This window comes from Aethina tumida, chromosome 6 (assembly GCF_024364675.1).
Source record: "Aethina tumida isolate Nest 87 chromosome 6, icAetTumi1.1, whole genome shotgun sequence".
In the NCBI taxonomy this organism is placed as follows: domain Eukaryota; kingdom Metazoa; phylum Arthropoda; class Insecta; order Coleoptera; family Nitidulidae; genus Aethina; species Aethina tumida.
In genome coordinates, this window is record NC_065440.1 from 15,893,111 (window position 1) to 15,918,854 (window position 25,744).

Here is a 25,744-nt window from a genome sequence, read left to right on the forward strand (position 1 = left end):
CTTGTTTTACTTAATAAGTACCTTCTGTTTCAGGTTTATGTATTACCCAAAGGTTGGTAAAGATTAAAATGCCTCATATTTCTGTAACCTTTAGTCCAATCGTGTTTAAATTTAAGTAAGTTATGAGTTTTCTTCCATTCCAGGTTTGTGTAGAAATTAAACCCCCCCTCATAAAATGAAAAATACTTTATTAAATAAATAAATCGACAACTTTTGGCAAAAATATAGTGTTGAACATTTGGAAAATCGATATCTAATAACAAATACATCACAATAAAAACGTTTTGTACAAATCAATTAAAAAAAATAGTAATAGTGAATCATTTGTAGATGTCCCACAACGATATGCGTCCGTCCTCTCCGCTGGCAGCGAATATCTTCGAGTCCCAATACTTGACGACGTCCGGCGAGTACTGGACGTCGGTGACGGCGCTCTTGTGCTCGGTCAGCACGACCAGCACCCGCATCGTCTTCCACGAGTAGATCCTGATCTTGCCGTCCCAGCCGCAGTGCACGAATATCTTGCCGTCGGGCCGCAGCTTCACCTTGTTGCAGCCGTCGTTCGTCACCGTCACCTCGCACTTGGTGGTGATGTTGTGGTCGGCGTCGATGCCGAACACCTCCAGCACGTTGGAGGCGTTCGAGCAAACGCCGCGGCGCGTCACCGGGTCGAACGTCAACGAAGTTATGTGATCCCTGAGCTTGGTGTGGCCGAGTTGCTCCCCGGTGCCGTAGTCCCACAGTATTATATCACCTGTTTAACAAACTAGTGAGTTACGTAACACACAACTATTTAATCGGTTACCAGTCTCGTAGCCTCCTAGTATGCAGTCTTTGTCTCCCAGCTTCACGTGCTCAACAGCCATCAGATAGCCCAGCTTCCTCTCCTCGTCGTCTTCAGTTTTACCGGGCGACAGTCTCAGTTTCTTTTCCATGGTGCTCCAAACGACCACGTCGATTGTGCTTTCCGACTGGGGCAGCACGATGCAGTCGTCTATTATGATGCTTTTGCAAAAGCCTCCTTCACATTCGTATTGCTTTTGGGCTACGTAGGTTCTGTCTTCTACTGACCATAAGGTGACTGTTCCTGATTTTTCGTGTATTATTATGTCGTTGTCTATGGCATGGACCGTCTGGATGGATTTGCCCATGTTCTGTTTGTAATGCAGCCGGTTTGTCTGGAATAATTAATTCAGTTTAATTAAAATAATAATTTATTAAAAGTACAATGTATTATTTTTTTCTTTTGAAATTTAGTCAATTTTTCCATCTTAAAATACACCCTGTATAAAATTTGGGAGTACTTATAAAGATTCCTTATAGGTTGGTCTTTGGTTAACGTGTATGTCAAAAATGAACTTTCCAGGATCAAGATTGATGGCTTTACAGACATTCTAGTTGCACCATCAATCTGTCAAAATTTTTGGAAAAAAATTAATAACTCAAAAACTATTGGGTTTAGGTATAGGACATAGTATAGTTATTTTATTTGTAATTACATTTACAATTACAATTTAAAAATTGAAAAATATACAGGGTGTTCCATTGAAAATAACCAAGTTTATGTCACTGGAAATAAAATTTAGTTCAAAATATATTAGAAAAGTAATTCAAGTCAAATTATAATTGCTATAAAAATTTCAAATCAATACCTTTTTTTATTCACCATGAACTTCTAATAAATAAGTTAGGTGAATCACCCTGTATTTTAATAAGTTGCTGTTATCTTGATCACTGCTGTATAAATGAAAGTTTACTTATTTTTTAATGACTTTCTTTGATAAACTCAGAAATCTCACTGAATATAAACATAATAAAAAATTATATAAATTTTTTAATGTTAAAATTGTTTAAAAAATGAGCCTCTTGTATAAGTTATTGGGTCAATTGTTGACAGATAAACATTTAAAAAAATAAACGACGTGTCTGTAAAAATTCCTGCCCATTATAGCCGACAAAAAAAGCACCTAAATCCAAAGGGGTGAGTCCCAGAGGTGGCAGTTTTGTGCGGGGCCACCCCCCACACACAAAAACGTCAAATTAACCACTTGACAACAATTCACTTTTATTAAACCGCGGCTACATGAACTTGAACGTTACCTCGAGGCTCCAGATGTAGACGGAACCCTTCTCGGTGGCGGCGATCAGCTGTGTGGTCTCCCCCGTCTTCGTCCTCGGGAAGCAGATGCTGTGGACGCGGTCCATGTCGCCCTTGAAGCAGAACACCGGATCGGGCGGTAGCAGGGCCATTGTTCCGCGATAGACACGACTTCGCCGCGGTGGTTTACGCGAAAATAAGCATTTTGTAAATAACTAACATAACCTGAACGGAAAAAAAACTGATGGCGCGGCGTTCCAGGCGCGGAACGTGCGCAAGGTCACGTGTCGCGGCGTTCTCGGTCCTCGTTTTGTTTTTGTTTTTGAAAATTGAATGCTTAATACTGTAATTTAATTTGATGGTCTATTGCGTTTTATGATCTGCAATAAAAACGAGTATTATAGTGGTATTTTAAAAATTCTTTTGTTGTTTTTGTTTGTCCTACAAATTAAAATAGCCAAATTTATATTTTAAATGAGTAGTGACTATAAACTTTGTAAATATCTATTTAATTTGACTGATACTTTATATATTAATATAAAAAATCAAATGTTACTTCAAGTCAAATTTAAATATTTAAGAGAAACTTTTAATTTGTACTAAATTGTGTGTGTATTTAGATCTTATTAGGCAATTATTTTAAAATATTAAGACAATTTAAACTTATTTACATAAAATATTTCACCTAGTAATTAGAGAAACCTGTAATATATACACCTCTTGTCTTCAATAATTTAGCTAATTGGTCCTAGATGGTGCCAGTAGTCTCATAGAAGAATTTAATTATTTCAAAGATTTTAAAAAGCGTTTCTTAATGCATTTTCATATCTAATGAATGATCTAAGATTTCAATTCCAGTTCCAATTGAGTTTCCAGTTTCACCAGCTCCGACTTCAACTAATCTACAACTTCTGTTAAGACTTCAGCTTTAAAATAAGTTTCAATTCACACTTAATTTCAGTTTAGTTTCAACTTAAAAAATCACAAGTTGGGAATAGACGATCTAAAATTACTTTAATACATATTTTTTTCATAAAAATTAAGACTAAAACGGTACTTTCAAAATACTTCCAAGGACACACTGTATATATTATACAAGACCAATAATGAACAAAATCTAAACAATTTTTTTTCTAAAATTTCTCCTGAAGAAAATGTAGCCCCTCAAATTTAAATTTCAAAAAGTTTTTTTCTCATATTTCCGTAACATTTACTCCAATTAAATTTGTAATGTATTATCCTAAAATACATACCTCAATAATTCAATATAATAAACTTTCCATAATGATACAGTAGTTCAAATTCTGAGGGTTTCCCCCCTTTTTTTCATCCTATTTTCTAGGCCACTGAATATTTTTTAAAACTATTAAGATTTTTCTATTCTTTACAAAATTTAGAAGGAAAAAGGTTTCCTTGATAATTTTAATTATTTCAACCGATTTGAGATATGTCAGTTTTAATATTTAAAGAAAGTTAAATAGATAAAGAGGGGAATCCCCAAAATATATGCTACTGTTTCACTACAGAAAAAGTTTATTACAGTGAATTATAAGTAAGTATTTTTAGGATCAAAGGTTACAGAAATATGAAAAAAAAGAATTTTTAGAAATTTGAGGGGCTGTATTGTCTTCAAGAGAAACTAAGAAGAAAAGTATTTAGAATGTCTTCTTCTAAATTTTGACTATTTTGTACGTTACAATAAAAATTACATTCCTAAACTACGTTTGTTTAAACATTATTGAATTGGAACAGAATGACTAAATACGTGGTGACAGCTCCAGTGATCTGCAAAAGGAAACAACAGTTACCCAAACTCTTAAACCATCAGTTGTTAGACTTACTGTGGTCAACAAATGACGGTCAATATTGGTGAGTCCACTTGCTGTAAATTGAATTTTACACATGGACAAAAGGGTGGCAAACATCTCCAGCTGCAACAGTCTTAAATGTACTTCCAAAGTGGATGGCTAAAGTGAAACGTACCTGCATTTTTACTTCTTCGTGGTTTTGCCACAAAAGAAGGAGTTTGCAAACTAACGAGCCAGTTTTTCGTACCTTAAACAACATTCATAAACTTTCATTGTTGAAGGTTGTTGCTAGTGAAAGAACCTGTAACTGACAGTTATGGCAAGGTTCCACGATGAGGATGAGCCTCAGCACATGACACAACATCCAGAACAGCTGCGAAGCTATAAAAAACGACTGGTTGGTGTTTTTAATTTGCAAGTACAAGCAGTATGGTGTGACTAGTAAATGTATAAGACAACCAATTAGTACGAACTAGAAAACACAAGTTAACAACCGAAATATTTATTGCTAAGCCCCCCTTACAAGTATCATGAGGCCGTAAAAATCGTTAACCGCCACAGACGCGTCGTAGATGAGCTCGTACACTTTCATCAAATTGGTCAAACCTTTCCTGGAGACGCCCGAAGCTGCAACACAAAATGAGTACAACTCCACAAAACGTCCGAGCAAAAACCTGAGCCTTTAATCTCCTTGTTCATCCTCCTCAAGGTGACGCTCTCCAGGGCCCTTCCGGCGTTCTGGTTCATCAGAAGGAAATCCAAGTTATCACTTGGGTTCACCCGGAAGGTGTTCATCCTGATGGCCTCCAGTTGGTCGTTTAGGGCCTTCAGCCTTATCTCGACCAAGTGGACGAAGTGCCAGTAGTTTAGCTCAATGATTAAGGTGAAGCAGTAGGCGCAGTAAAAGGGGATCAGGTTCCTCATTATTGTTAGCACGCTGGTCGACTTTTTGGCTATGTTGGTCCACAAGCTCAAGTCCACTGACAGGATGAAAAAGGTCAGGCTTATCGAGACGATTATTAACGCCAGGCATTTCTTCTTTTGATTCGACTTGATCTCGATCAGTTTGTCGACCTGAAGAAACACCGGATTTAGTCTAGTTTTAGACGAAAATAGTTGAAGAGTTGAGAGAGGAAGAGCTACAGAGCCAAAACAGATTAGAGAAGGCCCTTTAAGTGATGAAACTAAGTGAAGATACAGACTAGAGGAGGAAGTTACAAGGAGGAGTTACCTTGCAGATTTGAGTCATGTTGTTGTTGAAGGAGACAACTTTGAATGGTGTTACAATGACACCGAAAAAAATGGGGAACAACACCACCAGTATGTCGACACACGTTACGGTTCTGTCTGTGTATTCACTCATTCTGGCGTTGTACACTTCTTTAATCTGATAGTACTCTCTCAAGCCAACGAGGCTGGACACAACTGTAAAGAAAACCACAGTGAATATATACATTTTGGGCAGCTTTTCCTCCCCCAACTGGTCAACTCGTTGCTGCACCTTTACCTGACAGATCATAAACGTGTACTCTAGAAATGTTTTGTACTTTAGTGACACGTAGAGCACCCCAAATATGCAGGTGGACAACAAGTAACAATCTTCGAGGTAGGTCACGAACTTCCCCGTCAGTGTTCTGATGCGGATACGCTGGATTATATCAATTTTGTACTGGCAATTTAAGCCGTAAATGCTTAGGCAAACTAAAACAACCCTTCTTGTATCAACGGTTAATCCGTGTCGGTGCCTGTTTTCTAATAATTGTACTTTTGACGATACTCACCGACCAACGTGATCATGGCATAACTGTAAGCTATCAACTTTCTGGACATGATCAATTGGTAATCGTTGTTTAACTTCTTAAACAAAAACGGCGACAGACCCATGATCCTGCTGATGTACATCATGGGTGCTATGCAGGCGAAAATCTCTTTGGACACCAGCACCTTCGTTCTTGGAAATGTCATCCTGAACGATTTGGTGGATTGTCGAGAAATCATTCGATTCGGTTTTTATCAGATTCAATTAAGCAAAGTGAAAATTTATTACAGGAAATGGATTGGATCACTATCGGACAAATCGGACAGACCTGACTGATGATTGATTTTATTCTACTGCAACAGCAATTCGTAAACATTAATGGATAAATAATAAGGGACAATTTACAAGACTTCAATCACTTACACACTATTATTTGCCATTAAATAAATACAATTCTAGAGAAAAAATTCCATTGATATGTATTGCTCACATACTCACAGATATTTATTTATGTTTAAGAATAATAACAGAAATTTATTTTGAGTTTATACGTGGTAATGACAGTAAATAAGTAGTAAATAAACTGAGGCGTTAAATATGTCATCGCTTTTGATATTAATGTTGGGTGGTAAAGTGGGTTTTAAAAAATTCTCACCTTGTGTTAATGACGATTAAACTAAAATTAAATTTCCAACTAATAAATCCCGGTTAAAAGGTTGTCACTGTTCACATTAACTATCAACATGTCAATCTCCTACTGAAGACCAAAACAAGTAAAGTGCTATGTTTGTTTGAAATAGTAAAAGGCTATTATGTTGTTTTATTATTACACTCATACTTGTTTGGTGTACAAATAGTTAAAAAACTGTTTAACGCCCATGGAATATTTTACTATTTTTGGGTACCCTTTGATTAATAGATTGTATTTATTACTCTGGTAAATATTGACTAACAAATCGTAAAAAAATTCATTGTTAACTGTTCTAATATGTTTTTAATATGATCAAATGACCTAAGGTAATAAAAACGAATTATAGTAATTAAAAATTATAATTAATTAATCAATGTTAATTAACTTTAACTAAACAAAACATCTTTACACAAACTTTTATTTCAAGTTTATGTAAAGATTAAATCCAAATCATAAAATGAAAAATACTTTATTATAGAATAATTAAAACAAAAAATTAAAAACGTATGTTTCTTTCTGAAAAAATATATTTCGTGTTGTTGTCCCATTTGAGAAGTTTCAAAAATTATATGTGTAAAAAAATTGAATTTTTAAATTTAGTCAATTAGTTTTTAATTATTTTAATATTTTAATTAATATAATGTATTATCCATATCTGTAATTTAACACTAAATAATTCTACGTTTATCTTCGTTGCTTAAATGAATATAATTATAATTAATTAATTAATATATTTTGTTATAATTATGCCCACTAATTAATTAATATATTTTTATATATTAAAAATTAATAAATCAATTTATTAATTAATATATTTTATTATAATCATGACCACTACTTTATTATGTAATTAATATATTTTAATATATTAAAAATAATAAATTAATTAATTAATTGATATATTTTGTTATAATTATGAACACTACTGTATAGATAATAATTATAATTATAATCCTTTAAGCAACGAAGATATATGTAGAATTATTTAGTGTAATTAAGTTAAATTACAGATATGGAGGGTACATAAAAAATAATTAATAATCAATAATAAGATCGTACGTTAGATTAATATAAAAATTGTTTCGATTAAAACAATTTTTTAGAGAAGATTAAATCAATTATTTCCTAGAATTATTTTCGTTCAAATTAATATTTATTTATGCATTTTATTATTTATTTACTATTATTATGTGTTTTATAGTAATTTTTAATTAATTGTTAATTAAATGTAATATTACCTTTGTTTTTGGCTTCGCACATATTTAATTAATTGCCGCAAACGTTAAATTATTTAATAATATAATTATATTAATTTGTGCGTTATTTCATATTTTTAAAATTATGTTGAAATAAATAAGGTGCACCATCTAGTTCAGTTGTGCCCAACCCGCCAATTAACAACACGTGGCGCCACCTGTTGGCCAACCGCTGAACTAATGTTTAAACGTGTCCCGCCTTACCGACTCCATATCGACCAGTTTTATCCAAAACTATAAGCACATTTCCGAAATAATCGTTTGAGCCCAAAAACCCGACAGAAAAAATGGCCCAACAAGGTGGACTTACGTCGTTCTTCATGGGAATTTATATGGACGAATTTAAATGGTCGGTACTTTTAATAATAATTTACAGGTTACAGAATAATATCCATGTTGTTTTTAGGTCTGTGGTTAAGAGCATAGCAATATTCGCTGTGGGTGTTAAAATAGCACACGAGTGCCAAGGAATTGAGCTGATACCGTCCAACATTTAAACGTTAAGTGTATTCCTAGTATGGAATTTTGTTAGTCGATATGTGATAAGTACAGCAGGAAGAATTAACTATAAATTAAGTTCATCATTTGTTAGTTAATAAACCTTTAAAACCACCGTTGTTGTGTTATTTTAAAATGTTGGTGTGCAGTACATTAATGTTTGCTGCATTGTGTGCAGTCCCCATAAACGCCCACCCCAACTTTGTCTTGTTGTTAACAGACGATCAAGACTTGCTGTTAAATGGACTGGTGAGACTCAGAACATTAACAATTGTTGTTAAAGTATTGACACTACATTTAATTTTAAGCTCCCAATGAAAAACACAGTGAAATTGATAGGAAATCAAGGCAAGACTTTCTTGAATTCAGTAAGGTGCACCAGAAATTCACTGCAATTAGCTAATTTAATGTTTTTTTGTAGTTTGTAAATTCCCCAATATGTTGCCCAAGCAGAAGTACTTTATTGACGGGGAAATATTCACATAATACAGGAGTCACCAACAATTCAATATCAGGAAACTGTAGCAGCAAATTATGGCAAAATAATCATGAGGTTTTATCAATCGCTTCTATGTTAAAACAGCAGGCTAACTACGTGAATTTTTACGCCGGAAAATATTTAAATCAGGTTCATATTTCATAAATAATAAACAAATCAATTTGTAGTATTTATTATTTATTTGTATTGTTGTTTACCATTTAAAAATATCCCGTAATATCCAAAAATTACTGAGTTACATTAAAATATGACTTGTACCACTTATTTACTTATATTAGAAGTTTATTCTGTAATATTTCTTGATTTAAAATCAACCTGGTACTTTTCAGTATGGTTCAACAAAAGTGGGAGGCACTGAGCACGTCCCACAGGGCTACGACTGGTGGCTTGGCCTTAAGGGAAACTCCAAGTACTACAACTACACCCTCTCCATAAATGGCACAGCCAAATTCTTCTCTAATCAGTATTTAACTGATGTCATTGTATAATCACCCCATATTAGTATAACACTGTAATCAATTACACAAATTGCAGAGGGACTATGCTTTGGACTTCCTAAATGGTGTTAAAAGTGCACCATTCTTTATGACTTTGGCCACCCCAGCTTGTCACGCACCCTTTACACCTGCCGAAAGACACAAGGGGTTGTTCGTTAATGAAACAGTTGTCAGGACACCCTCGTTTAACGCCACTCCAGCTAATGTAAATCACTTTGCAGTCAATTCAGGATTTATTAAAGCGTAGTTTACAGAAACACTGGTTGGTTCGCATGGAACCAACCCACTTGCCTGAGGACGTGGCCGTTCTGGACGACATACAAAGACGCAGGCTACAAACACTGGTTGCTGTGGATGAGTTGGTCCAGCAAGTTCTTGATAAACTTGAAGAAATTGGCGTCTTGGACAACACTTATTTAATTTTTACCTCCGACAATGGATACCACATTGGTCTGTTGTTGTTTAATAATTAATTTGTATTAATTATAGTTTTACAGGACAGTTTACCCAGCCCTGGGACAAACGCCAGCCCTACCAGACTGACGTTAAGGTGCCCTTCATGATCCGAGGTCCTAATATTCCGGGGAAGACCCTGACCAACTACCCAATATCGTTCGTGGATGTTTTGCCCACAATTTTAGACCTAGCAGGACTTCAAACTAGTACCAAGGTGGATGGCCAGTCCTTTAAGCACGTGTTATTCCAACGAGATGAAATAAAATTCCAACGCAACGTTTTCATTGAATATTACGGAGAGGGCAACAAAAAATCAGTGTCCCAAGACTGCTCCAAAGGTTGGGGTGACTATAACGATTTAGCCGTAAGTAATTTACAAAAACCTCTTCAAATTAGCTAATCAACCAGTTAATTAACCAAGGAATGCAGCCCGGAAAGTTGGTGCAAGTGCCAAGACTCAAGGAACAACACGTACACGTGTGTGATTCAAATGTCCAACACTAAAAGCTTTAAGTTTTGCAAATTTAATGATCAACTGGTAAATTGGGCCAAATTAATGTTTTTTATAATTAATTTATTTAATTTTTCAGAACTACACAGAAGCATATAATTTAAGTGATGATCCGTACGAATTGATCAATGTGGCTCAAAGTATGAGCCCTGAAAAACTTCAGGACTTTAATGATGTGCTTCGAAAGTTTAAGGTTGGTCATTATTAGACATGAAATACTCAAGAAATATAATCTTTATAAATGTCTAAAGAATTGTTTAGATGTATTTTTTAATGATTAAATATATAATAAGTGTAAATGAAAACTCTAAAAAAAGAATATATATTCGTTGCCAATGTTAATACATCTAAAAAGATCCTCACAATTAGAATAGATTAGTTTCCTTAAAAAATAGCAATAATAACAATAATAGTAAAAATCATGGGTAATGCAGGGTAAGACGATAATTTTGTTAGGTTTCTACAATTTCCCATTATAAATATCGCTATTCGCCATAAGAGGGCACCACCATTGCTTATATTAAATCGATGTTTTTTTTTAATGTTAGTAAGTTTAATCGTTAAATCTAATTAGGTTTTATTAGAATAATGTTAAAATAAATTAATTTAACTTGTTTCTATTTGTTTTGTTAATTTATCAACATTTATTTTAGTGTTTCTTGATTAAATTAAATTTGGAAATTAATTTAAACCTCATTATTGAGACTTCAATAAAACTAAATAATATAAGAAAACAATATTTATTGAAAACAGTTCAATATTTTACACATTGGTTCTTAACTTGTTAAAATTACAAAAATTAAAACAACAAACTTCAATTATTTGAATATCCATATTCAACATTAAAAGAACTGTACAAGAGAATAAACAGTGGTTCTTTCAATGTTGACTTAAGAAATTTACAGAAGTCTATTTACACTATTTACAATAAATTTAACTATACTGTACAATACTAATCAATAATATATGTTCGATTCGTGTAATAATAATAGTTTACGTAAGATTATGGCACATATCTTATCACTTACAATGTTTTTTTTACAAAAAAGAATATTTACATTAATTCAAGAAAAATATAGTGGACAATATGTCATTGAGATAAACGAATTGAACATCCTGTACACAAGAATAAAAAACAACGTATACACTGATCGAGATAACTACGGTTTGAAAATTGTGCGTAATCAGTGTTCAATTAACAAACGAACCAACCGGCCTTGATCCATCCAAACATCACCGACAAAACCGACAATTCATTCTATTGTTCGTTCCGTCGTTATAACTGGTCCTTTTTCAACGTGAAGTCGAGCACTTTGCATATGTCGCAGTCGGATTCCGCATTACAGGAACAATTGTCGTCGCACTTCTTCAGGTCTTCGCACAGCTTGAAGTTCTTGAACTGCTTCAGCTCCTTCTTGACGGTCTGGAAGTCCTTTATCACCGACTCGGCGCAGCCCTGTAATTGCTAGGCCTTATGTCACATGAACACGTCCTGGAAATCCATCTGGGTGTTTCTGAAAACGATGAATTAGTTTAGGGGGGTGTTATAATGTGATGAGTCGGTGAGGGGTACTTTTTAACGTTTTTGGACAGTTCGTCCTCGAAGGTGACCACCTTCTCCTGCTTCTTCTGCAGGTTCTTCCTCGGCGCCCGCACCGTCAAGGGCAGGAAGTTGCTGGCCACCGGGGTGTCGCCCGAGGTGATGCTCAGGTCGAACTCGCTCACACTTCTGGGCACGAAGTACTCTATCAGTGGCTCAGCCCCTACAACAAACACTTTAGATGCTTGACACAAGAGAATATTACGGTGGGGGTACCACAAGACCGCCTTGCCGGCGTGTTCCTCTGAAAATTGGATTTACGGGGTAGACTGTTGTGTTGCAGCATCTGCGTCGGCTTTCTGGATATCGGGGCAGATTTAATCGGAGCCGCCCCCTCCGTTGTTGGTCTTTGTCAAGAGCCCTGCAACGACAACCTGAAGAAACCACTTACAAAACGTTGTTGGACAAACCTGAATCCGTCCCTCCTCGTCGATTTTCTTGGTGTCGTTCCTGGAGCAACTGGCTCCGATGTACCTCAGCAAGTTCACCACTTGGTCCTGGACCAGGCTGAAGCACATGGCCACCAACGCCATGCCTGTGAGTATGTAGGCTGAACACGCACACAATGATATGTCTTCGGCCTTCTGGCCGGGGAGGAGGTCGCCGAATCCTATGGTGCCCAAGCTGGTGAAGCAGAAGTAGCTCCCTTCCAGCAAGGACCAGTTCTCCAGTCGGTGGAACAGCAAGGCCCCGGAACAAATGTAGGCCAACACTATGATCAGACACAGAAACACCGGCACACGCACCGGATTGGCACAGGGACAGTGGGAGGCCTCCCTCTGGGGCTGGATGCCACATATTTTGCCGTACAGCTTCCTAAAGCTCCTGGCCAACAAGTCCCCAGTGGTTGACAGGTACAGCAACATCAAAGGAATGCCGATCAGGGCGTAGATGATGGTCACCAGTTTCCCCCACGACGTCCTGGGCGACACCGACCCATAACCTGCAACAAAATCAATTAAAGCTCCTTTCAATTGCCTAAAATTATGTTGGGGATAATACAATTTCCGATTAGCTCCCATAATGCAATAAGCCCCATAAGCACAGCCAACAAATTGTTTTAATGTGCCTCTAATCCCTCCAATATAATTGAATTTAACAGATAAATATTACTTTAAATGCCACACTGAAAATTGCACGCATCAATTCTAATTTGGCTGGTTATTAATTCGTGGAAAACAATTTTAATTGTTAATTACGAAAGAATGCACCACTCAATTCATACATAATTGCAAGGGAAATAAATTTGTGTTATTTAATCATCATTTTCCATCGCGTACCGTTACAAATTAATCATCGGCGACACTTAAAAATTTTTACGGTGACGGAAAGTGCATCCCGCCAACGATTGTGCCCTAATGAAATCATCGTAAAATGCCGGCGCTGCAGATTAAATTCCTCCCCCCAATTTTACGATTATGTATCGGAAAACGAATACACTTATATCAATACCAGTCCGTTGCCAACGACTTGATTCATCACGTGTAAATTTAATTGGACGCAGCTGAAGAATCCTCGAGATTAGACCAACAAAAACCAGCACCATCGATTTTATTAGACTGAATAGTCTGGTCGGGTTTAATGTCTTAGCAGTATAAATAAATAAATCCATTTTCATTAAGTGCTTTGGTTCTAAAATAATTAAACGTCAACTTTAAGAAGTTACGACGGGAACGGCAGCTATTAAAATATAGATGGCATTATAAATTGGATTTCTAAGACTTTATAGAAACTCCAGTAATTTCCGTACTCTCGATACTAAACATTTCTATTAAACTTTTGTTTTAATACGAAATAACGTTATAATATCCTTAATATTAAAATGCCATCAAAACACCCCTTGCTGTAACGTAAACTTTTATAAATTGTGCTGTCGATAATAAATTGTTTTCCATGAATTTCATTGTAATGGTTTTGTGGAACATTTATTAATTTTTGTGTATGTATTTGAAGTAAACTTTTGTTCCAGTCATATATAACATTACAGAGTTCTTTAATTTAATCTTCCTTATTACGTACTTTCGTTACTAATTTGTAGATGGCACTAGAACAAATTAATATCAAGTTGTTTACTTATGTGCCCCTGGAATAAAATATTGTAAAATAAATTTTGTTTTAATTCACCTATGTCACAATAATTAAAAATGGGCTACAATAATTCTCTTGATTTGATACTTGTTTAATAAAAAATATATGTTAATTTCTGTCTTTTTGGTTTTGTTCTCATCAGAAATAAAGTTATAAATTTCTTTAATTTAATCTTCCTTTTTGAGTACTTTAGCTACCAATTTGTAGGTGACGCTGGAATAAATTAATATTAAATATGTGCTCCTGACATTAAATATTATAAATTCAATTCAGTTTTTATTGAAAACATTACTTAAGTCACAATCATGAAAATAGGTCTGTTACAAATTGATAAATTCAGCACCCCCCGACGCTATACTGTTTCAATTTAACTTTCGTCCTAATCTGTGACATTACTGAAACACGCTCCGCTCCAAAAATGGGGATACGCAGTGAAATTTTAATTAAGAAGCCGAATCCCGCCCCACGAAAACGTTTCGTTCCTCCTTCAAACGTTCACCGAATGAAACCAGTGTCACAACCGAGTGAATATTAAGTGTCTTATTCTTAACGCTCCGTTATGCCCCGTAAATATCGTTGCTCCGCAGCTCTGTCGTCCTTTGATAAAAATTTCCACTCAATCCGCGGACATAAAAAATATTAAGCCGGTGAATTAAGAAAACGCAAGCGGAAGCAAAATGGGGGGAAGTGACGCACACACTCACAACTTCCTGGACACGATCTTTCAGCAGAAAATCGGCGAAGAAGGACAACAAGTCGAGTTTATGGAATTCGGTTTTGCATGCGACAAAATCGATCGGGTGGAGACACCGCGGAGAAAATGGACGAAACATTGGAGCAACACGCCTTGCATTCGTACTGGCGCTTCATACTTTATGGAGATTTACTGCCGGCGAGTGATAATGCAAAACTACGTGCCATGTATATTCAAACGGTGCGGATATCTTAAATAATTAAATTTATGTCGGGACTCTCTTTTGTTAACGCTCAGTTTTATGGCGTGCGCCGCACATTGAAATATTCCTTGGGCTATTAAAAAATGCAGCGGGTGCGCCGTCACCGAAATTCCAACTAGTTTCCTCGTTGAGTCGAACGGAGGAGAAGGGACAATGTCTGAAAAATACATTTATACAAAGTTCAGTTAATAATATTAAAGAAAACTTGAATTTTAACTTCTTATTGGAGTAAACTTTAGCTATTAATATGTAGATGGCGTCATAGATTGTTTCTTCCAATGTCCCTGATACTTAACCCAGTTAAAAATTTATTCTAGCCTAAAATAACAAAAATAAATTAATTATAATATATATAATTATTTGTATGTTTTTAAGAGTTTTAATTTTATTTAAATTATTTGAGAATTATTAAAATATTTTTTAAAATATTGTTCTCATATATTTAAATAAGCCAAATTAAAAATTATTATTGTTAATATAAAATAAAATTAAAGAAAATTTAAATTTATAATTAATTTATAATTTTTGCATTTATTTAATATTAAGTGGTTCTAGCGCCATCTACAAATTGGTAGCGAAAGTACTTAAGAAGGAAGTTTAAATTAAAGAATTTTTAATTTAATTTCTGACTGGAAACACTTTCAATTAAGATTTGTATTAGTCTAAGATAACAATAAAACTTACTTGAAATTATACTTCAGCTATTAATATGTAGATGGCAATATAACAGACAATTATAAACTACTTCTGCTCTCCCAGACTGAAACTTGAAAATTAAAACACTGCCCAAAGTTTACTAACGCAACTACTGTACGAATTCTGGAGGCACTTCGCCAACCTGCAGATAGTAAACTCTCCAGATATTTCGGCATAATAAACGTTAGATTTATATTACGCTAGTAGCAGTAGTCAAACTATTATTTACCAGGCTCTGGCAACTACTTTCATAACATTTTGATGAATAAAACTTGGTCTCCATTAGTAAGCTTCCTTGTCATATTTTATAGTCTTGTTCCTGAAGCTGGACTTATTAATAAATAAATGTCATTTGCTTTGATAAATGTGTCAAGATAAATACACTTTGACCTTTTATATTTTTGTGTCCCGGATTGTAAACTCTTTCAGTGAATTTTATTAGTCTGAGATACATTAAAACTTTCTTGAATTTAAACTTCTTGTCTGAGATAACTTCCGCTATTAATATGTAGATGGCATTACAACAGTCTATTATAAATAGACCACTTCTACACTCCTGTTACTAAATTCCAATTTGAAACTTGAAAATTAAAACTGTGTCCGAAGTTTACTGCCGCACCATTGTACGACTTTCTGGAGGCACTTTGCCAACCTGCAGCCGGTAAATTGTCCGGCCATTTCGGCATAATAAACGCCGGATTTACGCTACGGCAGCGGCAACAGTCGAACAGCTATTTATCGGGGTCGTAACACCCTCGTTTACGAACGAAACCCGGTTCCCCGTTAATGAGCACCGCCGTCAAACATTTATAAACCTGTTCCCGAAGCCGTTGGGACACTAATCCGCGGTAAAAAGCGCCGAAAAAAAAAACTTTAACGACCGGACTTTGCCGGCACAATCCGGCCATTGTTTCCGGGACGTCGGGAATACGCTTAATTAAACGGGACCGGGTTTGTTTTTCGAATTTCATTTTTAATCTGTCTTAGCCAGACGTATCAGTTCCTTTTTTTTTTTTGACTATTATTTTTCGTCTCGTCCGGGACTGGGAACTTTATTAAAATGGTCGCGGGCGAATAATGAAAGTCCGGGGGTTTGCACAAAAGCGCTCGCCGTGACAAATATAAATTTTATAGTAATTATTTTCGCGTAGAGCGGCACAAAGGGAACCGTTTCACACTGGGGGCACGTTGCAACGCGGACAATTGAACGCTCGAAAGGGTGGGTTCTCTATTAATATTGCACTGTTTTACAATTTTCCGGCCTCGATAAATTTCCAACTGGATTTTTCCAGAAACTGAAATGCATAATTTTACATTGTACCACCTAAAAAAAAATAGGGTTGTACGTTGTACATTTATTATTAATTATGCGTTAACCGCTGGTAATGTATTTCGAAACCATTAAAATCAAAGCTGACTGGCAATATTCAAAATGTTTAACAATTAATCCCCAACAGGGCTCAAATTGTTATGCACATGAGCAACAAACAACCGACAATAAACTGCATACGTGTAACTTAATAATGGTTTATTATGTTTTCAACTGCTTACAATTCTTCAACGGCATAAAATTATGTTAAATATTCATTTGTTTGGAAACATGCGTTGCAACAATCATTCGCATTTAAATGCATTAAATTTTAAATATGCACCGACAATAAATGTAATAAATGATAAATGTAATTTAAATTTAAGCCTTTATTATAACACACATTGGTGCATAATTTATTTAAATGATCATTTGGCACAAAAATTATTCAAATTTAATCTAGAAAAATTAATTCTAATAGAAATTTGGTTTTATTTTACATAAATTGTTTAAATATTTAGTTTTATTTATATATTTTTGAAGCATTTAAAATTTATTTCAACCATTAAATACTGTAATTTCATATTTAAAATTTTAATTGTATTGTAGAAGAATATTAAAGAAAACTTGAATTTTAACTTCTTCTTAACTTTAGCTATTAATATGTAGATGGCCTCATAGATTGGCTGTTCCATTGTCCCAGATACTTAAAAACTTATTTAAACCAAAAATATCTAAAATAAATTATTTATAATATATACAATTATTTATATATATTTTCAAAAGTTTTATTTTTTTTTAAATTATTTGGGAATAATTAAAATATCTCTTAAATATTGTTATCACATATTTAAATACACAAAATTTAAAATTTTTGATGTAATATGAAATAATATTAAAGAAAACCCCAATTTTAGCTTCTTATGGGAGCAAACTTTTGCTATTACTATGTAGATGGCGTCATAGATTGTCTGCTTCAGTGTTTCTAATATTTAACACCTTTAAATACTTATTTTAGCTTAAAAAATTAAATTAAATTGTTTATAATACAGATAATTATTATATATATTTTTAAGTGTTTCACTTTTATTTAAAATATTTGAGGGCAGATAAATATTTCTTAAATATTGTGATTACATATTTAAATACATCAAATTTGAAATTTTTTATGTAATATGAAATAATATCAAAGAAAACTTCAATTTTAGCTTCTTATTGGAATAAACTTTTGCTACTAATATGTAGATGGCGTCAAAGATTGTCTGTTCCAGGGTCCCTGATATTGAACACCTTTAAATGCTTATTTTAGCTTAAAAAACTAATTTAAATTGTTTTTAATACAACAAAATTTTCATTGTAATATGAAATAATATTAAAGAAAACCTCAATTTTGGCTTCTTATTGCAGTAAACTGAGCTATTAATATGTAGATGGTGTCATAGATTGACTGTTCCTGATATCTAACATTTTAAAATACATATTTTAGGTTAAAAAACTAAATTAAATTATTTATAATACATAAAATTAATTATACACATTTTTGAGTGTTTTAATTTTAATTTAACTATTTGGGAGCAATTAAAATATTTCTTAAATATTGTGATTACGTATTAAAATTTTTGTTGTAATATTAAAGGAAACCTCAATTTTTGCTTCTTGCTGGAGTAAACTTTAGCTATTAATATGTAGATGGCGCCACAGACTGGCTATACCGGTGTCCTCAATGGTCCAGTTTGAAACAGCTAAATCGTTTAAAAACCACCCTTGTGAAACTCAGATTGCATTAGAACAGGGATATAAGTTTGAAATTTTTATGTAATACAATTTATATAAAACATAAAATGAATGGGAGGGAATAATTCGATTGTATAACAGAAAAATTGCTAATAATAATGATTTCGTTTTACCATTTTTGCTATTGTCATTTAAAATTTTTATATCCGCTTGCATATGTATTTCACATCGGAAATTTACGACTAACACAACAAAACATTACTTTGTAGGTTTTCAAAATCTGCTGATACCGTAAAATATTCAGTCGTAAACGGAATTTATGTGTTGTCGTAAAATATGGCGCAATGTTTTGTTAAATTCGGAAATATCTATTACGCCGTTTTGTCCGACTTTCGATGGCTTAGATATCGGAATGGTGGGACACTTTGTAAGCAACTAATAAAATTTCTCATTGTCGCACCGAATGAGCCCTTAAAATTCCAAACGAATAGGCCCGATGGCAGTCCGGGGGCTTCCCCGAGATTAACCGGCGCAGTCGTCCGGCTTGAGACGTTAATTATAACAAAAATAATCCAACTTTCGCCGTAAATAACGCAAACTCCCTCGCAATTCCGTCTCAAACGACCCCTTTGGAGGCGGAACAGGTGCCAAACAGCAACAAAGCGTCAAAACATCCGAATGTTAAGTGGGGTCCTCGGTGCGAAATAAAAGCCGGAACCGTGTGGGGGTTGCGAGGGGGGGGGCGTTCTTTTTGTCGCTGCGAAAGTTAACGTTATTGGCGTAATTAAAAAAAAGAGTGCCGCCGGCGATTCTCACTCTCGCAGGCGGAAGCGTGACCCGTGATTTCACCCCACGACCCTCCGCCACTTAGCCCGATGTGTTAATCCACGGCCATTCGCTTTTTTCAACCCCCACCACCATCAACGACGAACAGGCAGTTATTAATTTACGCCCGGCAGACAAGAAGTGCGATAATTAAGTGACTTTGAGGAGTTATTAAGTTTTTCGATTAGACCGCATCGGTATTCCGTGCGTGGCGGGACGGCCCGGGATCGATGGAGTGCCGCTTTAACTCCCGGAATTGATATTTCTTTTAATCTCTCCCGCTCTCGGAGTCTAGACGTGAAAAAATACCGCACGGCTTATCAAACAAGAGGAGAAAAAAACGGAGGGAACTTGGCTGAGTGTCACGGGACACCCTTCCAAACACCGGCTTTTAATCAAGTGTAATAAAGTCATTAGTGTCGATTCTTCTTTCGTATTTTTTCGATGGAAAATAAGAGCATTTATCAGGGACGGATTAAATGGAGGAAACGTCGACGACGGAACAAAGCGATTTTTCCAATTAGGTCGACGACGCGTAGTAAATTAATAAAAAGGGTGTGTGCACAAACTGATTTGGAAATAATCATCTGATAAGGACTGACGGGCTATTAAATCCAATTGGTTTGTTTGAAAGCCGTTTTTTATAAAATATATCATATTTCTGCTGTTTCAATAATTATTGAGGACCAGTTTGCGCAATAACTACTGCGCATTAAAGGGGGCGTGTCTAAAATATAATTAAAATATGAATGTTCTTTTAGCTGACCTTCTTTTAACATAAATTCCACTGATGAGAAAACATCTAGAGAGTAAAAAGAAGGTGGAATAAAGGGTTTTTTCCAGTTAATAAATTAACAAAATGTGTGTCAGCACATCTGACAGGGAAATAGTCATCAGATAAGATCCAAAGTACTATTAAACCTAATTAATTTGTTTGTAAGCCATTTTTTGTAAATAATTTTAGATTATTTTTTGTTGGAGTGTTTATCAACTACCTATTTGCGCATAAACTAGTGCGCAGCGAAGGGAGCGTGTCTAAAATATCCCAGTGTCAACAAAATTGAACTCCACAATTAAAATATGAATTTTCTTTTAGCTGACCTTCTTTTAACACATATTCCACTGATGAGAAGACAACTAGAGAGTAAAAAGAAGATGGAATAAAGGGATTGTTTCAGTTAATAAATTAACAAAATGTGTGTCAGCACATTTGACAGAGAAATAGTCATCAGATAAGATTCAAAGTACTATTAAACCTAATTGATTTGTTTGTAAGCCATTTTTTGTAAATAATCTTAGATTATTTTTTGTTAGAGTGTTTATCAAGTATTAATTTGCGCATAAACTAGTGCGCAGCGAAGGGGGCGTGTCTAAAATATCTCAGTGTCAACAAAATTGAACTCCACAATTGAAATATGTTTCTTTTTTAGCTGACCTTCTTTTAACACAAATTCCACTGATGAGAAGACATCTAGAGAGTAAAAAGAAGGTGGAATAAAGGGATTGTTCCAGTTAATAAATTAACAAAATGTGTGTCAGCACATCTGAATGGGAAATAGTCATCAGATAAGATCCAAAGTACTATTAAACCTAATTGAGTTGTTTGTAAGCCATTTTTTGTAATTAATCTTAGATTATTTTTTGTTAGAGTGTTTATCAACTACTAATTTGCGCATAAACTAGTGCACAGCAAAAGGGGCGTATCTAAAATATCCCAGTGTCAACAAAATTGAACTCCACAATTGAAATATGTTTTTTTTTAGCTGACTTTCTTTTAACACTTATTCCACTGATGAGAAGACAACTAGAGAGTAAAAAGAAGGTGGAATAAAAGAATTGTTCCAGTTAATAAATTAACAAAATGTGTGTCAGCACATCTGACAGGGAGATAGTCATCAGATAAGATTCAAAGTACTATTAAACCTAATTGATTTGTTTGTAAGCCATTTTTTGTAAATAATCTTAGATTATTTTTTGTTAGAGTGTTTATCAACTACCAATTTGCGCATAAACTAGTGCGCAGCAAAGGGGGCGTGTCTAAAATATCCCAGTGTCAACAAAATTGAACTCCACAATTGAAATATGTTTTTTTTTAGCTGACCTTCTTTTAACACAATTTCCACTGATGAGAAGACATCTAGGAAGTAAAAAGAAGGTGGAATAAAGGGATTGTTCCAGTTAATAAATTAACAAAATGTGTGTCAGCACAATTGAGACGAAAATAGTCATCAGATAAGATATAAAGTACCATTAAACTTAACTGATTATCTTGTAAGTCATCTTTTATAAGTAATCTTTATATTTGCGCACAAAACTAGTGCGCATCGTAGGCGTGGCTAAACTATCCCGGTGTAGCTAACAATTAAAACATGAAATTCCTTTTAACTGACCTTCACCGAGCATAAATCACACGCGACGAGAAAACAAGCCGGGAATAAAAAGAAGGCGAAGTGTGGATTAACGGAAAGGAACAAACTCGCGGCGAATAATCCGGATAATTCTTGCCGGGTAACGTTTCAGTATTTTTTTACATAAATTACATCCGAAGCCGTTCGCAGTGAATTACGAGCCTGTTTGTTGCCGGGTCCGTGAAATAGACTTTTTCGATTATAAACAGGGGTTTTATTCACTGCGCCAAAAGATTTAAGGCCACGCTTGCTCCACTTCGATTCGCCGTACGGCCGAAAAGTTTTCAAGGATCCGTGTTGCGGTCTAATTGCAGTTCGTTTGCGGCCAGAAAATTAATCGACGGCTGATCAACGGTGTCATTGTGATGTGACATCAGTTTATACGCATTGGCGAATTTTCAACAACACCCCGTCGACGAATTCCTGTTATTAATCCGACATAAATTACATTGTCTGCATTTAATTGCGTTGGATACGCGACCACAATTAAATTTCGAAAGTTTCACGTGTCGGACGGGAGGTAAAAAAGTGTTTGTCGAACAATCGGCGTGTTTGCACCGGTTTTCGGTTTCCAGCACACACAAGTACGGGACAGTTTTCTACTTTTGAATGGGGGTAATTTGATGGAAACACGCCCGGCTTTTTATACTGCTACACTAACGTGAAAAGTTACAGAAATGTAGCTGGAAGCACTTCAAACGTTGTTGCTAAAGTACGCCATCAAAAAAAAGTTTCATTCCATCGTTAAATTTAAGTAAAAATCAATAGGAATTAGTCTAATTACATCGAGGAAATTGCCAGCTGAAGCATTACATTAACTATTGATCAAATTAGCGAAACACGAAGACAAGACGCCGATATTGATATTTACAATTAATAATAAAATGGAACAAATTTCATTTCACTTCCATTTTAAATTATTATTGATCGATTCTTAAGTAAATTAACATCAAACAAATTTCAAAAAAGAATAACTGTACAAACATCCCTTAAGATTGAGCCCATAAAAGTTTTTCAATTAATTAAAACAGCAGTGGAAAGAGGTTTCTCATTTAAAATGCAGCTGCAAAGTAAAAGAGAGATTAGCTATGATATAAATTAGGCAATCACAAAGTTGTTTCCTTGGAATTGTTTTTTACGTCGAATTTCTCGAGATTTAATACGAATTCTTATAATAAAAAACATATATTTCTTTAAATTCATTTTCTTTTTCACTTACTAATAGTCTTCTTCTATTTAGGGTGATTATAAAGTAAAAAAATCACATTTTAATAGTGGAGTCCGAAATTGTTGACATTCGGACGTCTAGGACACGCCCCCTTCCATGCGCACTAGCTTGTGCGCAAGCTAATTGTTAATAACCACTCTAAGATCAAGAATATGAGACATTTCGTAAGTTTATTTAAAAGTAGTCAAAGATGACCCTCACAAAATCAGCTTGACAACAAGTTTTTTGTATTCATTTCAAGTTTAACATAAAAATGAGTCTGCCAGGACCAAAAAACACTTCGCAACAAACTTCACGTCGCCGTTTTTCAAAGCATTTTAATGCACACAATAGATTTAGTCGTGTCTGAATGTGGAGGCTTGGAGTTAGACTAACCCTTTTCGGGTTATCTCGTTGCCTCTTGTTCGCGTATGAAAAAACGACGAGTAACACGAAAATAATAAACTCCGACCCCGAGGCTCAGAAGTCGGGTCCTTCCACAATAAACGTATATTTTCTTGTACGTTTTGTGCCCGGGCATAAATCGCGACTACGACGGACACTATTTATTATCGTATCTTTTTATGCCGCACTATACTCTATATATATATAGTATAGGGGAAAAAAAGGAAAAATAAAGATGGGCCGATACAGATATTGAAAATCTTTCTTTATGGGACAAACTTTAACGTGCCGTTTTTATGCGGCCCGCGGGCGATATAAAGTCAAATATTGATAACTAAACGTGGCGCAGGGGGTGGGGGTTTCGTCCCCGCAGGAAATTAAAAGGAATCAGAACAGAAAGGGCCGTAAGTTATGTGACGTTCCGGTCGTAAATTTGTGCCTTTGTCGGTTTTGTTGTTCACGTTGCTTGTTGACGTGGCGACGATCTAAGTGGTACGTAATTGAGTGCGTGGGCGATGAACGGTGCAATTGTTTCAGTTTCGTTTGAGTTTCAAAAGAGAATTTCAACAAATTGGCAGCACAAACGTCATTCGAACTAACGTCAGCGTGGGTGATTCCCCCCAATTGTACCAGCGCCATCTTTGTGTAGGTAATACAGAACTCTGCCGCTAGGTTACCTGTTGAGGGTACAGACGAATTAATTGAGTACGTTGGAGTCAAACCTACAATTGTTCCAGTTTTATTGAATTGTCAAGGAAGCACGACAAATCAGGTTCAACAAATTGACAACACAAACATCAGGGCGTGTGATTCCCCCCATTGCTCCTATTACATGTGCGCCATCTATGTTAATAATTCAGAGACCCGCTGCTTTAGAAATGGACGTGCAATTTCGAGGATCGCTGGCACGTGCATCGTTGTTTTGTCCGCTCAGTATTCGTGGCTCGAGGAAAATTCGACGTCGCGTGTCTCCAACAATGTGCTCCTGCACAAGTCACATATTGAAAAACGCCCGCAGGAAATGTCAGCTCGTCGAATTTGTACCCGATTAATTTCGAATTGGATTTTCCCTTTAATTTGTAAGAGTTGCATTCGATAAGTACTTTGTAAATCCTGTTTGTGTGGAGTTATATTGCTTTGCAAATTCTGTTTTGGTAACTGGCAATTGGGGGATTTATCTGTCGATTTAGCAAAAACTGTAGCTGCAGCATTATTGTAAATGCACAGCAAATTTACTAAGTGAATAGAGTTAATAGTTAAAGTATCATATATTTTGTATTGTTCACTTTGGGATTTATGGTTTGATTGATTTGTTTTTGGACATAATCTGGATGTTCGATGAATAGTGGACATCAAATTACCGTTTTCATTTATAAAATTTAAACACCACGATGGGTTTTAATTAGTGGAATTGTTTAAAAACAATATTGGTACTAAATTAATAACAGCCCATTTATTATAAATTTTACTAACAACAAAACCCAATACAGCCGGCTCACATTTAATTAATACTGGTATTATGAACTTTGAAACAACTATTTTTATAGTTTGTATAATCCCATTTTAGTTTAAAGCATCCCCCAATTAACCAAAATCTGATTTACAACTTTATCCCACGTCAGCTTAACTAAACACATAATTAACATCAAACTATTTATATTTAATACCAATATAATATTACAGCAGAAGTCAACTTTTGCGAGGGTAGTAAAGCAGTGTGTGAGGAGAGGCCAAAGGCCCCGATAATCCGGGTCTCAATACGTCCCCTATCGGCCGTATCGAGATGGAATCCTGAAAAATTGACGGTCCTTTATTTTCTTGTCGTGTCCTGATAAAATAACACATTGAATAGGGCCGATCGGCCCGTTCCGTTGTGGTGTGTATAAAATGGGCCTCTTTCGGCATGGTTAAAGGGACATAAAGCCTTCTCGTTTAATCTTGTGTACTTTAAAACACAGTTTTGTTATGTTGCCTGAATTTGTATGGCACTAAATTAGGGGATATTATAGTTTGCCTATCGGACATCTGGCGGATTTTAGCTTAATTAAGTCTATTGATTTACAGAAACCTGTAATGACATTATTAAATTCCAAGGTCAAATATCAAGTGATTAATTAATTAAGAACATTATTTTGTAAATTGTCTTAATTTACTTTTATAATCTAATACATTTATATGACTAATTATCTAATATATTTTTTAAGAACTATATAAATAAAACAAACTGTAAGATATTCAATAAAATCTTTACGAATTAATTAAAAACACACTTTTACTTTCAATTTGAATTCAAATATGGCTAAATTGAGGAAAATTATTATTTTTAAACTGGATATCTGTCGGATTTTAGCTTAAGTCTATTGTTTTATAGAAACCTGTAATGACTACTAAATTCCAAGGTCATTTAGTAAGTAATTAATTAATTAAAAACACTATTTTGTAA

General features: G+C 34.9%; 4 protein-coding genes across 6 annotated transcripts in view; 1 reads left to right on the plus strand and 3 right to left on the minus strand.

Moving 5' to 3' along the window:
• Positions 1–171: 171 nt before the first annotated feature.
• On the minus strand, positions 172–2,462 carry LOC109599648 (guanine nucleotide-binding protein subunit beta-like protein 1). Its single transcript, XM_020015662.2, has 3 exons — positions 2,101–2,462; positions 806–1,178; positions 172–754 (listed from the first exon to the last, which is right to left on the minus strand). Exons 1-3 carry the CDS (start codon positions 2,248–2,250, stop codon positions 321–323), a joined length of 957 nt encoding a protein of 318 aa, XP_019871221.1. The 5' UTR covers positions 2,251–2,462; the 3' UTR covers positions 172–320.
• A 1,364-nt stretch (positions 2,463–3,826) lies between these two features.
• On the minus strand, positions 3,827–5,963 carry LOC109599641 (gustatory receptor for sugar taste 43a-like). The gene is made up of 8 exons (XM_049969125.1): positions 5,688–5,963; positions 5,138–5,607; positions 4,581–4,980; positions 4,430–4,533; positions 4,208–4,378; positions 4,082–4,153; positions 3,940–4,029; positions 3,827–3,883 (listed from the first exon to the last, which is right to left on the minus strand). Exons 1-8 carry the CDS (start codon positions 5,902–5,904, stop codon positions 3,827–3,829), a joined length of 1,581 nt encoding a protein of 526 aa, XP_049825082.1. The 5' UTR covers positions 5,905–5,963.
• Positions 5,964–7,810: 1,847 nt separating this feature from the next.
• Positions 7,811–20,798, plus strand: LOC109599646 (N-acetylglucosamine-6-sulfatase-like). Its single transcript, XM_020015659.2, has 11 exons — positions 7,811–7,961; positions 8,019–8,359; positions 8,419–8,478; positions 8,532–8,738; positions 8,939–9,091; positions 9,144–9,311; positions 9,361–9,556; positions 9,604–9,926; positions 9,984–10,100; positions 10,153–10,266; positions 20,712–20,798. The coding sequence occupies exons 2-11, from the start codon at positions 8,246–8,248 to the stop codon at positions 20,724–20,726; spliced, it is 1,467 nt and encodes a 488-aa protein (XP_019871218.2). The 5' UTR covers positions 7,811–7,961; positions 8,019–8,245; the 3' UTR covers positions 20,727–20,798.
• Positions 10,798–25,744, minus strand: part of LOC109599644 (TWiK family of potassium channels protein 7-like) — a 165,704-nt gene continuing 150,757 nt past the window's right edge. For 2 of the 3 annotated variants that reach the window (XR_007548300.1, XR_007548299.1), the window contains 3 exons: positions 11,890–12,616; positions 11,647–11,836; positions 10,798–11,587 (listed from right to left, as the gene is read on the minus strand). Coding sequence is in view for 1 of the 3 variants with exons in the window: in XM_049968706.1 (XP_049824663.1) it covers positions 12,026–12,034; positions 12,084–12,616 (542 nt within the window). In the remaining 2 variants the exon portion in view is untranslated. Of the gene's footprint in view, positions 11,588–11,646; positions 11,837–11,889; positions 12,617–25,744 lie in introns of those variants that run through there. The other variant, XM_049968706.1, reaches the window with a different exon arrangement.